Source organism: Cornus florida, unplaced genomic scaffold (assembly GCF_030987335.1).
Source record: "Cornus florida cultivar Cherokee Brave unplaced genomic scaffold, ASM3098733v1 CherokeeBrave_3.0.0_Hap2_Chr03, whole genome shotgun sequence".
Lineage (NCBI taxonomy): Eukaryota > Viridiplantae > Streptophyta > Magnoliopsida > Cornales > Cornaceae > Cornus > Cornus florida.
Window position 1 is genome coordinate 40,198,504 of NW_026775573.1, and position 14,280 is coordinate 40,212,783.

The window sequence follows — 14,280 nt, forward strand, 5'->3', positions numbered from 1 at the left end:
CAGGTTGAGGATTTCTTTGACTGCTTCTATGTTTATGGGAGATACAGATATTTGGTGGAGGTCTATGACCAATGTCCACAATGTTGAGTTAATGACTTGGAATGAGTTCAGAGATTTGTTCTTCGAGTGTTTCTTTCCGAGGGCTATGAGTCGAGAGATGAGGATACAGTTCACTGGTTGTTATCAGGGCACTATGAGTGTCCTTGAGTATGAGACACGATTTACTTCTCTCTCTTGTTATGCCAAGGATATGGTAGCGATAGACGAGGCAAGGGAAATGAAGTTTCATGATGGGTTAAATCTTGACATCAGGGCACGGGTCTCAATTCTTGATTTGAGGACTTACAGAGAAGTGGTCCAAAGGGCTATGCTAGCTAAGGCAGAGGAATGAGATCAGTTATGGATCAGGAATTCATATAAACAGCCTCGCGGGGATAATCCATCATCTTCCAGGAGTCAGTGGAAGAAAGCTAAGGCAGGGAATAGTACATACTCACAGGGAGCACCGCAGCAGAATCGTTCTGCACCCACAGTTCCTGTATCTTCGCGATCAGCCCAGGGTGTGATTTGTCACCATTGTCAGCAGCCAGGGCACATCAAGCCTCGCTGCCCACATCTTCGACCACAGGCCAGTCAGACATTAGTTTTTACGAGAGCAGGGCAGGGAGCTTGCTTCTATTACAGACAACTAGGCCATCTCAAGAAGGATTGTCCAAAGTTGTTAAATAAGGCACGTGGTGGCATAGATTCATAGATGGTACCGGTACAATCTGCAGTGGTTTAGTCTGGATTCAGAGTTTCTCAGGCACCATAGCCAGTGGCGCTAGTTGGCACTTATACAGCCAGGGTTTCTACACCTACTATTTCTTCATATCAGTCAAGCTATCAGGGTAGTTCACAGTAGGGTTCAGGGACTCAGGGATAAGAATATGCTCTTCCACAGGCGGATGCTTCCGCAGGCACCTCTTTAGTTTGAGGTATCTTTCCAGTTTTTAGTTCTTGGGCACGAGTTCTTGTTGACACTGATGCATCACATTTTTTCATTTCTACATCATTTGCACATTCATTGGGTCTGGAGGTCACACTTCGGGATAGTCTTCTCTGTGTTGACACACTAGTTGGGGTCCAATGTCTTTAGATCGTGTTTGTCGAGGTTATGCTATTGAGATAGCTGGGCAGACCTTAGAGTTTGATTTCGTTATTCTTGACATGATGGGCTTTGATGTCATTCTTGGGATAGATTGGTTGTCAATCTTTCATGCTACGGTCGATTGCTTCTACGGGATGGTGTCCGTCTGCATTCCCAAGGGAGATTGTTTTCATTTTGTGGGAGATTGGAGTGATTCCCACCCGGCAATGGTTTTCAACATTGGTGACTGGAGTCGCCACAGATCCTACTTGGCCAGTTTGTTAGTTGATGAGGATAGCAGTTTAGGCCGTGTTCTTCTAGCAGTTGTTGAGGAGTTTGTTTATGTCTTTCCAAAGGAACTGACAAAGTTACCTCCTTTAAGGGAAGTTATTTTTGCCATTGATGTCATTCCCAGTACAACACCCATCTCTATGGCACCGTACCGTATGGCACCAACAGAGCTTGATGAGCTGAAAGGCCAGTTGGATGATTTGAAAGCTAAGGGCTTTATTCATCCTAGTGCTTCACCATGGGGAGCACCGGTTCTTTTTGCGAAGAAGAAGGATGGGTCTTTGAGACTTTGCATTGATTATCGCAAGTTGAATCACACTACGATAATTGGTATCCTTTGCCAAGGATTGATGACTTGTTTGATCAATTGAAGGAGGGGACATGCTTTTCAAAGATTAATTTAAGGTTAGGTTACTATTAGTTAAGGGTTAAGGATGAGGATATATCCAAGACCACTTTTCATACACGGTATAGCCATTATGAGTTTCTGGTGATGACATTTGGTTTAACTAATACTCTAGCACCTTTTATAAATTTGATGAACCATGTATTCAGTGACTATCTTGACAGATTTGTGGTCATCTTTGTTGATGACATGCTCGTATACTCAGCTTCGGTAGAGGAGCATGAGTATTATTTAAGGACAGTGTTACAGATCCTTAGGGATAATCAGTTGTATGCCAAGTTCGAAAAATGCGAATTTTGGCTACCGGAAGTGAAGTTCCTTAGACACGTCATGTCAAGGAGCGGAGTTGTAATGGATCCGTCGAAGATTGAGTCTGTGATGGATTAGGAGCGTCCGAAGACAGTTTTTGAAGTTCGGAGCTTTCTTGACCTAACCGGCTACTACAGGAGATTTGTTCAGGATTTCTCTCGTCTAGCGGCACCTATGACTCGACTTACTCACAAGGAGTCAACATATGGAATGAGGCTTGTGATTTAGCTTTTTAGGAGTTGAAGGTCAGATTGACATCGGCTCCAGTTTTGATCATACCTGAACGTGGTTTGGGTTATGTGATCTTTTGTGATGTTTCGCGAGAAGGTTTAGGTTGCGTCTTGATGTAGACAGAATGGGTAGTTGCTTATGGGTCTCGACAGTTAAAGACTCATGAGTTGAATTATCCGACACATGATTTAGAGTTGGCAGCAGTTATCTTTGCCCTAAAAGGGTGGAGACATTATTTGTACGGGGAAAAGTTTGAGGTTTTCTCCGATCACAAGAGTCTCAAGTATCTCTTCTCTCAGAAGGATTTGAACTTGAGACAGTGTAGATGGGTCGAGTTCCTGGAGGACTATGACTTTGAGTTGTAGTATCATTCGAGGAAGACCAATGTGGTGGCCGATGCATTGAGTAGAAAGTCATGGGGTACTCTTGCTAGCATTTCCATTCACAGGTGGAAAATGCTAGAAGAGCTTGCAGATCTTGGTTTACTATTGTACGAGGATGTTTCACCGGCCATCTTGTTTAGCCGTGTGGCTCAACCAGCTCTTGTTCGCAGAGTTATTGAGGCACAATAGGAGGATGGAGAGATGAAGTCCATCCACAGTCAAATTTCAGGTGGCGGGAATGTAGAGGGTTGGACCTTGCATTCAGACAGTGGTCTCAGGTACAGAGGGAAGATGGTTGTTCCTTTGTTTTGTTGTGACATTGTTCTTCGAGATTTTCACCATTCTCGACTCGTATTTCATCCTGGTGGTACTAAGATGTATCATAATTTGCAGAGATAGTTTTGGTAAAAAGACATGAAACGGGATGTTTTTTAGTTCATGGCTAAATGCCATACTTGTCAGCAAGTGAAGGCAGAGCATCAACGATGGCAGGATTGTTGCAACCATTACCAGTAGCTGAGTGGAAATGGGAACATATCACTATGGATTTCATAACAGGACTTCTAAGATTCAAGGCAAGGAATGATGCCGTTTGGGTCATTGTTGGCAGATTGACTAAGACGGCTCATTTTTTGCCTATATTAGTGACAGATGACGCAGAGAGACTTAGTGGACTGTATGTGGGGTAGATTGTTAGGCTTCATGGGGTTCTGGTATCCATTGTTTCAGATAGGGATCCCAGGTTCATGTCTCACTTTTGGTAGAGTTTTTAGGAGGCTCTTGACACGGGGCTTCATTTCAGCACAACATTCCATCCTCAGACTGATGGTCTGTCGGAGCGCACCATTCAGATATTGGAGGATATGCTACAAGCTTGTATTTTGGTTTTTTGGAGGTAGTTGGGAGGACCACTTACCTTTGGTTGAGTTTGCCTACGACAATAGTTACCAGACCATTATCGGCATGGCACCTTTTAAGGTATTGTATGGCAGACCTTGCAGATCTCCAGTTTGTTAGACCGAGGTAGGTGATACAGTCGCCTTAGGTCCCAATATTATCTTTGAGACTACAAAGAAGATTAAATTGATTCGATAGCGGTTGGCTACAGCTCAGAGCAGGCAGAAGAGTTATGCCGATAGGAGGAGGAGATCCTTGTCTTTAGAGGTAGGGGACCACGTCTTTCTCAAGATTTCTCTACGGAAGGGACTTCTGAGATTTTGACAAACGGGCAAGTTGTCTCATAGGTTCATTATACCATTTCAGATTTTGGAGTGCATTCGTGAAGTTGTTTATCATTTCGCATCGCTGCCAAACCTGGCTAGGGTTCACGACATCTTTCACATATCTATGTTAAGGAAGTACGAGCCGGATCCATCGCATGTTTTACGATAGACAGATATTGTTGTTGATGAGGATGTGAACTACGACAAGGGTCCAATCTAGATTCTTGATTCACGGGAGCAGGTCTTGTGGACCAAGACCATTCCATTGGTTAAGGTCTCGTAGAGACATCACAGTGTTGAGGAGCCTACCTGGGAGCTTGAATAGGAGGTTCGCTCTCGGTATCCCAATTTGTTCTCTCTTTCAGGAACGACTTGATTTTGGGGATGAAATCCTTTTAAGGAGTGTAGATTGTAATGACCCGGTCTTTTTCCTCCTTTTCCTTTTTCGGTGATTTTCTTTTTTCGTCTTTTTTCCTATTTCGTCTTATTCCCGTTTATCGTTTTTCCTCACATAACCTCACTTTTTGTGCTCGGATTTGATTATGATTTTGCATGCATTCATGATATTCGATTTCCATGATATTGGTATTTTTACTTTTATAGAAAAACATGTTAGTTGCTTACTTTTTTTTTTTTATAATGGGCATGGATGCATACTTTATTGTAATTATTCTTTATTTTTGGGATTTTTATGCAATTACATAAAGTAATTATTTTTCTTCTTAGGGACCATTTTGTAATTTAAATTGTAAGATATTTTGAAAAAGGACTTTTTTGTAATTTTTGAAAAATGTGACAAGTGTCACATTCTCATGGAGCCACTTGATGGCATTGGGGTGGAGTGACTTGGGAGCATGATCTCTTGACATTTGGAGGGTACAGATTCACCCACTTTTTGGCCTAGGATGGGTGCACTTGTTAGCTTAGATGGTTGACAAGTGTAGGCTTAAGATTAAGCCTAGGAATGAGCTATTGATTTGTGATAAGTGTAGGCACCAAAATAAGTTTTGCATTGTGTGTGTGTGACAGGTAGTGTAAGAATACATAGTGAGTGGAGAAATACAAGATCCTCCACTCACCATTTTCACTTTATCCCTTTCATTTGCACTTGTTCTCCAAGAACCCTAATCTAGCCACCATTAAAGGAAAATCTTGGCTTAGAGCTTTGACCTCACTTTTGGCCTCCTTCCACTCCTCCTAGACTTAAAACCTTACAACACAAAAGTTTTCCCTCACTCTCCTCTTCATTAACCCTAGACTTATTTTCCATTTTGAGCTTGGTAACTTGGATTATAGAGATTCAATTCTCTATTGAGGTAGGGGTGGTAGTATGCTTATATTTTAAGTGTTTTAAAATCCTTGGGGTTTAATATATATTGTATACATGCTTTTAATATGATAGTCTTGCATATTATAGGAAATCTTTAAGATTGACTTAGGGATTATTGCTTTAAGTATGTATATTGTGTATATATTTTGAGTAGGATTATTAATGTTGTATAGAACTCTTATTTATTTGAATTACTATATTATTGTGATGTTAATCCTATATTCTAGTCAATTACTATTGGTAATTGTAATTATTTTAGAAGCTTAATACTATAATGTTGTAATTTAGTATATAAAGCTTATTGTTGAGGCATGGTTTAAATTGATAAGTTGGTGATATCGTTTTAAACAATATATCATGATGAATAATTTCCATTTATTATGCCATTCTAGACTAGGAAGCCCTAAGACATGGTTAGTGTGGTTTTAAAATACTTGTGCATGGAAGGTGGTGTATATACCTTAATAATTATGTATAAGTTTTGAACTTGCTATATTTTGGATTATCTTGGGACATTGTTACAAGTGAAATGGCTAGAGTTTGGCTCCAGTGCGGGAGGTATGATTTCTCCCCATTTATAGTGCGCACTTAGGGTGGTATTTCCAGCGGGTTAATGCCCAGAATAACCATTTAGGTCTTAACTTTATCCAAGATTTGATGTCCAAGTATTCCACTAATTGATTTCGTATTTTTTTCCCAAGTTGACAACCAATGTTTAATTGTGACTTATGATTTTGGTTATTGGCGAATTAATGTTGTCAAGTACATTGATATTGTTATTATGTTATGATTGAATCATTGCGTTAGCTTAAGGTGATCCCTTAGAATACCTTGAACATAGACGTTAAGTGGAATGCTCCCTTGTATTCGTCTTTATTGATCTTGTAATGATATTAAAAATTTAGGGTATACACATATGCTACTTTCTACGAGTAACTTGATTACTCACCCTAGTAGTTTGGGTTGTTTTTCAGGTAAGGAGAATATGTTCTAGGATGCTCATCATCCTTAGAGGCTAATGAGAAATTTTGAACATTTTTGTACATTGACATGCAAGTGTTTAGCATGATTTACTTTTGAAGTTATACTTTTGTATACCATGGATGTATGGTATTTTTGAGGCTAATGTTGCTACCTTAATGTGTAATGATACCTAAGCACTTACTTTGATATTAGAAGTATATATGTAATGAGGCCAAAGGCCAAGCACGTTTACTTTAGCATTTGTATACATTTGGTGCCAACTTTTGTTTCAAAAATGTATTTTTACCTACTTTGGAGGTTTGGCATGTGAAAATCTTGTAAAGGACATGTATGAGGCCATGGGCTATTGTTTTTTATTAAATTATCCATTTTAAGATTGTTGGCATGTCCACATATCTGTGCTTTATTGAAAATCAGTTTTAAACTTTCCTTTTTAAACTAAATCATCATGGGATTCAAAGCTTGGGTCAAACCTTAACACCTTTGGTATATAGCAGGTCATATAGCAGCATTTTGAGGTGTTTCAGTTGACCAAAACTCTATTTCGGTCTACCGATAGCTTTTGGTAGCTTCATTGCACAGTAATTCATCAATTCCAGTAGCCATTTTCAGCTTTCAGGGCCATTTCGGTCAACCAATTGTTCAATTCGGTCTATCGAACCAAAGAATACTTAAAATTAAGATTTTAGAAAAGTTTCTATCCATTTCAGTCGACCGAAATGGCTTGTTTGCATGTAGCTTCTCTGTTTTGTTTCAGCACTGAAATTCCAACTTCAAATGGTCATAACTCCTTCATTTCTAAACCAAATGGGGTGATTCTAGAGCCTAAATTCATGGATTTTGAGTCACCTTTCCAATGATACCAATTCCTTTCTCAGATTCTAAACACAGTAGGACTAATTCATGTTTTAGTGAGGTAGTGTTAGTTTTCGCTTAAACCGGGAAAGGGCATTTTGTGGGATTCTTGTCCATAGTTCTTAGAACCTCTTGGAATGTTGTGAAATGATTAGATTAGATTGCATTCACCTTTTCTAACTTGTTTAGAGTCAAATTTGTCTTCTCATTTTTGAATTGACCATTTTACCCTTCATTGACGGATTTAGCCCGTTTTGACTCTGTCTAGCTCATTCGCTTTTCTTTAACTTCCGTGACCTCATGGAATGTCACATTAGTGTCTTAGAGATGATTTATATCTCAAAAGACTATGGTTTCATCTTTTACTTTCGCATTTCAGATCCGTTATCGAGTCAACTTTTAGGTCATCACTGACGAACCAGGTTGAAAAACTTAGGTCACGACAAACCCGCTGGGAAGACCACCCTAATGCGCACTATCTCAGTTGAGGAAAACTCATTCCTCCCGTACTAGAACAAAACTCTAGCCATATCACTTGTAACATTGTCCCGAGACTCCAAAATAAATAAAATACGTTCACAACTTATACATAATTTACATAATGCACAAAATCACCTTCCATGCACAAGTAGGCTAAAGCAATACAATCCATGCCTTAGAGTTTAAATTCTAAAATGGCATATACAATATCAATTGCAAAGTGTGCAATTCATTACACAAGGTAAGAATATATTCCATAAAGAAAACATGTTCTCATGAATATAAATTTAACAATAATGTTATCGAATGCTCAAAATACAACCAAGTGAATACACAATAAGTCCAAGTCCATGATTTAAATATAGAAACAACTTCAAAGCACAAATAGATCCATGAAGCCATTGGATAGAATTTAATTAAACAAAATAATTAAATTCTCTAGATTTCAAATCAAATTCAAATAACCTCTAATTAATATATGTTAAACAACATAGCATACTCATTACATATATCAAATCAAAAGTGAAAAATGAGAAAGATATCATCAAGTAGAATTTAATTAATTTAAATCAATTAAATCTCTAGATTTCAAAATTTGTTCAAATGATCTCAATTTAATATATTTTAAGTACTAAGTCGTGGTCATACCATATATCAAGCCTAAAATAGAATACAAGCAAAATACAATTAACTAGAATTTAAATCAAATTAAATTCATTTAATCTCTAGATTTGAAAACTCATTTAAATCATTCCAATTTAATATATAACGAAGACCAAGTCATGGCTATGCCATATATCAAGTCTAAAATGAGTTATATGCAAGCTATGATACAACATTAATTTTTCAAATTAACAAAAGACATGCATACAACTTATATTTCATACAAAAGTAAGTAAACCACTTTGAAAATAGATTATAACACCCCCTACCTCACAAGGGAATTGTTCTTTTTGAATCCAAGGCAAATCAACACAAAATGGCAAACCCTTCAAGAGTTATGTAGAGTAGGATAAGGTGAACAAAGAGTATTCCAAGCTTTATGATCTAAGGTGAATGGAAGGAGGCCAAAAATAAAGTCAAAGCCTTGAGTCAAGCTTTTCCTTCCATGGAGGCTAGGTTAGGGTTTGAGAACAAAGTGGTGAGGAAGATGAATTAAAATGTGGTGAGTGGAGGATTTAGCATTCCTCCGCTCACTATGTGAGTCTACACCATGGTCTTCATGCACACATAGTGCAAGACCTAAAATGAAACTTACACTTGTCATTAATCTAAGGCTCCTTCCAACACTAAATCCCTAGCCTACACTTATCAACCATCCAATCCAACAAGTGGTACAATCCTAGGCCAATAATTGGGTGAATCGTCACCCTTAGTGAGTTAAGTGATTAAGCTTCCAAGTGGTTCCACCAAAATGTCAACAAGTGGTTACATAGGAGTATAACACTTATCACATTTTCCAAAAATTGCAAATAGATCCTTTTTCCAAAATATCTTCGAAATTAAATTAAAAAATGGCCCCCGAGATGAAAAATAATTAATTTATTTAATTACACTAAACTCCACAAGTTAAGAATATTACAAAATGGTTATGCATCCATACCCTTTACAAGAAAAGTAAACACTTAGCATGCTTTTTTAAGAAAGTAAAAATACATATAGCATTAAATTTAAATATCGTGGATGCATGCAAAACCGGAATCAAATTTGAACACGAAAAGTGAGGTTGTGCCAACAAAGTGACAAACGGGAAAAAAATGAAAAGTGAATAGTGTCCAAAAAGTGAAAATGGGAAAATGACTCGGTCCTTAAGAGAAGTTGTCAATCCAAAGGAAAGAGTCTCGGAAACCAACACCGAGCACTCAAGATGACACTAAGTGAAAAGAAGCTGAACTCTTAAAAGAAAAGATCAACGGAAAAAAAATATCCGTAAAAATCTGAAAAAAAAGGAAAGGAATGAAAATGGCCGGGTCATTACAATCTTCCTACCTTAAAAGGATTTCGTCCCCGAAATCTAGCCACAACAAAACAAAAGGCAAAACCAGGGTAACTACAGAGTACATCTCTGAGTATCCCACACAACGTGCTACAAAAGAAATCCCAAAACTAAAAGACAATGTACAAACCAATGTAATTTGCACCCACGTGCTCACGACAGGACAACCTCTCAAAAAGAACATGACCACGTGGCCACACAACAAGTAAGAACTCACACACAGAATCCAGGGTTAGACAAAGGGACGAAAAACAATAATCAAAAGCATCCCTCCTGATGAACCATCATATCAATCTAAAAACAACCACCAAAAGAGGTCCAAAGATAATCACATATCAAATCAAGGTACTGAACAAAGACGACGTGGCAGTATGAATAGCGACCAAAACCTGCCCACGACGTACTCGAATGTGTGGTAGTAATGACAGTGCCTAGTGCCCGCCCACACTTACTCGTCAGTAAGGTTGGATCAACGGCAACAAGCACCCGCTCACAGTACACAACTTATACGGTAGCATGATAGTGTAAGGCACCAGTTCATTACCTGCCCCCACTAGGTCTACCTATGAAACCTCCTGATACAAATGACATTAACATCGAAAATGATCATTACCAAAAGCACTACGGAGACCAACATTTTGTGAGAGTTGAGATATACTCCAAAGATGTCCAGTCGGACCATTCTGGCCAATCCCAAAATTTTGACAACAATGTCATAGGTTCTGCTACGCTTAAGGCCTTAAATCTTTAATACAACAAAACCAACAACTTCAACGTCTCAAAACACTACTATGAACAACATCAATCATGAATCTAAAGCCTGACAAGCAAATCAACACCTCCAGAAATCATAACGAACTTCACTATAAGATATTTCATCGAAAGTCCTACATATCTCCCAAAAATAGATCAACTACAAGACTATACCATAATCAAACACTAGATCAAAATCCCTATCACGGATAATTAAATCCTCAAAAAAAAAAAAAAAAAAATAAGTCCACCACGTGGCACACATATCAAAATCCCAACAACCAAGGTCATAAAAAAATCTCTCAAAACCGTGCTTAGCATTATCAAGCCAAATTAAAATTCCTCAATTTCAATCTATAAACAATCACTAGAACTACAATTCCTTAAAACTGCGTCTAGCCATAACTAGGATGAGAAAACTCCACAAACAAGCCATATCCAACAGCGATCCTCCAAAAGATATTCTCAAAAGAGCATCGAGCTCACCTCACGAATCAAAGAAATCCTCAATGATATGGCATAAGTCCCTAAAAAATGATCTCATACCAATCCACTCACTCTGAGCACCACAACCCATCAATAACCACGGTAAAAGTCCCTAAGGGAAGACACGAAAAAAAGGAAACCGCCAGTCCTAAGAAGGACAACACCACGACTCTACCTCTGAAATGAATGACAATAATGTTGGACCAAGAGGGGAGTGAATTGGTCAAGTCTTTTTAATAAGCTAAAAGTTAAATTAAAACAGTAGATAAAGCAATGCAACAGGTTTTACAAATAAACCCTCTTACTTAGGGAAAACCTTGGGTCTTGGCCTTAGCCAATGCAAGCATCCACTAGTTGTAAGTAAGTTGTTACACACTCAGCTGTCTCACTCTCTACACACACCCTTGTATCAGAAGTAGACGCTAGCTTTCACACTTCACTTACACACTATCTTAACAAAGTGTACACAAACACTCCCCCTATCCTAGGCAACCCTGCCAGGACCAAACAAGCTCTCTAGGCTCACCAAATACATCAAGTAGATGATACACAAGAAACATAAGTCTTTCCTACAATTTAAAATAAGGAAGACACCTCAGAATTCCAAATTACCACTTCAAAACAACTATTTGCAGCAATCAGTACTTGAGGGGTAAAATGGGAATGTCCTTTCGAGAATCAATCAATAACATCATATTCAGTCTTCATTCACTGTAGTACTTATGATCATAATATTAAACAATGAATTGTAGCATGAGCAATTCACAAAGTTCAAAACAGGCCTTGGTTCAACAAAACTCAGTTTAACACAAGGGTTTGAATACTGAAAATAACAATTAACCACAATTCTCTCACAAAGTCAATTTCAACATAATAGATTAATCAAACTATACTTGCTAGAAGATCAAAAACTCATAATATAGCAAGGCTTAACCAATTAGTACTGGAATCCAAGAATCAGTCATTAAATTCAGCATGATTTTCAACATAACTTTGTATTGAGCAAGTGTAAATCAGTGAATTATACCAATGTCAGCTTACAAACTAGACCATAGCACCTTTGAACTCAAATTCACTACTCAATCCAGCCCTTGCAACAGCAAAAACAGCAGCAGCAACATTCTCTCAGTAGAGCACCTCAGCAAAGGTTGAATCAGTAAGATTTTATGGCATAAATCATCATAAGACTCTCAGTAAATTAAATTCATTCAATGCTCTCAAGGTAATTCAGGCTATAGCTGAATGTCACTTTTCATTCTCAAGGCTATAATCCCTAAAATGGCTATAACAGCATATATATATAAAACCACAAAGTGCATTGAACTCCATACACTCTCGGAATACACCTGTCACCTTAAGCCAATCATTGATAAAGCACAATGCAGATACTTTCAGGAGCAAGAGCCAATTCCTGAAGGACACCTTAGCACTTTTGACACTATATACACAGAAAAATACGCATACACACTATAGGACAGTGCACACCATTCAGCTCAATACTTAACCTCTAAGAAATGCAATATTCTTGCATATTCATTTGCTCTGGGACCACTGGAGCGTGACATACACATGAGCTTAGAAGAAAATTACCAAGATACCCTTCCAACAGATTTATATCTTCTCAGCTAAGAAAAAGTCCTAAGACTATATAAGTGACAATACAGCTTCAATGAGATCACTCCAGTGTAATGTAGCATCTTGAACATACGTATCTATATTAAATATAGCTGAGAAAAGATAATGCTACCCCTGGAACCATCTGAGACAACTTTATGAACTAAGTCCACACAAAATTCAGCAATTTTAGCAAAAACAGGCTAGTATAATGTGATGAATTCTCAGCACAGATATGAAGTATGAATCACTGATGTGAAAATGACCACACAACCCTTGAGTCTTATTTTAAGCAACATTAATAATGAAGAAACCACTACTACACTGATTTTTGACATTAAAGAGGCAAACACTGCATAAAGGACTTTAGGACCAACAATCTCCCCCTTTTGCCTTTAATGACAAAAACTTCAATCATGAAATAAGACCTCAGTGAAACAGATTCAACTAAAGTAATGAACATAGTAACAATATGAGTAAACTACCCCTTATTTCAGTCTATTCTCCCCCTTTTTAACATTGAAGGACAAAAGGTGAGAAGGACCTGAGAAGTGAAGGCCAAGATCTGCAAGAGTAGTATTCATCCAAAGAAGTTGGGAAACATCCTGAGAAGCAACAATATACTCAGCTTCTGAAGTAGAAAGAGAGGCAGTATATTGTTTCTTACTCAGCTAGGAAACAATATTTAAACCAAGGAGATAACAGCAACCTGAAGTACTTTTTTTGTCAGGTAAGGAGCCACCCCAATTAGCATCTAAAAAGGCTGTTATAGATAGTATAGGGGAAACAATGTAGTGCAAACCATAGGAGATAGTTCCTTTGATATATCTAAGAATCCTTTTAGCAGCCTGGAGATGAGAGAGTCTAGGATTGCACTGAAATCTTGCTACCAGTCCCACAGAGTACATAATATCTGGTCTGGAAGCTGTGAGGTACAAGAGACTTCCAATGATAGACCTATAAAGTGTAGAAGGAATAGATTCTGTAGTACACTCAAGAGAGAGCTTGGTATTAGGACATAAAGGAGTTGAAACAGGCTTGCAATCATTCATATGAAACTTTTTAACCAACTCAAATGCATACTTCTATTGAGAAATGAAAATCCCTATAGAAGTTTGATGGATTTGCAGGCCTAGGAAGTATCTGAGAGGTCCCAAGAGTGACATTTCAAATCTGGTTTTCATTAAATTTGTAAACTCTGATGCTAAAGAGGTATCTGAACCATAGAACATGATGTCATCTACATAGATTTGATGTATAAGAAACTGATCTTATGGAATTTTAACATAAAGAGTGCTGTCAACTTTTCTTCTTTGAAAGCCTTACTCAACCAAGAAGTGATGTAATTTTTCATACCAAGCTCTAGGAGCTTGTTTGAGACCATACAAAGCTTTGTTCAGTTTAAATACATAAGAGGGATGCTTGTGATCTTTAAAACCTTCAGGTTGTTCTAGATAAACTTCTTCTTTTAAGTCTCCATTCAAAAAGGCAGACTTCACATCCATTTGATAGACTTTGACTTGTTTGTGACATGCAAATAACAAGAGCATTCTAATTGATTCCAGCCTAGCAACTGTTGCAAAAGTTTCATCATAATCAATTCTTGCTTGTTGAGAGCAACCTTTGCAGACCAGTCTTGCTTTATTTTTAATAACAAACCCTTTCTCATCCAACTTGTTCATGTAAATCCACTTGGAACCAATGACATTTTCCTGTGAATCTGATCAAGTTCTTCTTGTATAGCTGCTATCCAATCTTCACTTTTCTGAGCTTCATTATAAGACTTTGGTTCAATTGAAGATAACATAGC

At 37.8% G+C, this 14,280-nt stretch overlaps 1 protein-coding gene across 1 annotated transcript; it reads right to left on the bottom strand.

Moving 5' to 3' along the window:
* Positions 1–12,958: 12,958 nt before the first annotated feature.
* Positions 12,959–13,522, bottom strand: LOC132301481 (uncharacterized mitochondrial protein AtMg00810-like). The gene is made up of 2 exons (XM_059798731.1): positions 13,189–13,522; positions 12,959–13,101 (listed from the first exon to the last, which is right to left on the bottom strand). Exons 1-2 carry the CDS (start codon positions 13,520–13,522, stop codon positions 12,959–12,961), a joined length of 477 nt encoding a protein of 158 aa, XP_059654714.1.
* Between the last annotated feature and the right edge of the window lie 758 nt (positions 13,523–14,280).

Bases quoted from the DNA above. Each gene is read 5' to 3' on its own strand.
- LOC132301481 (XM_059798731.1), bottom strand. From the start codon at position 13,522: ATGAATGATTGCAAGCCTGTTTCAACTCCTTTATGTCCTAATACCAAG. The intron at 13,102-13,188 runs GTACTTCAGGTT...TTTCTACTTCAG, and splicing joins CTCCTTACCTGACAAAAAAA to AAGCTGAGTATATTGTTGCT.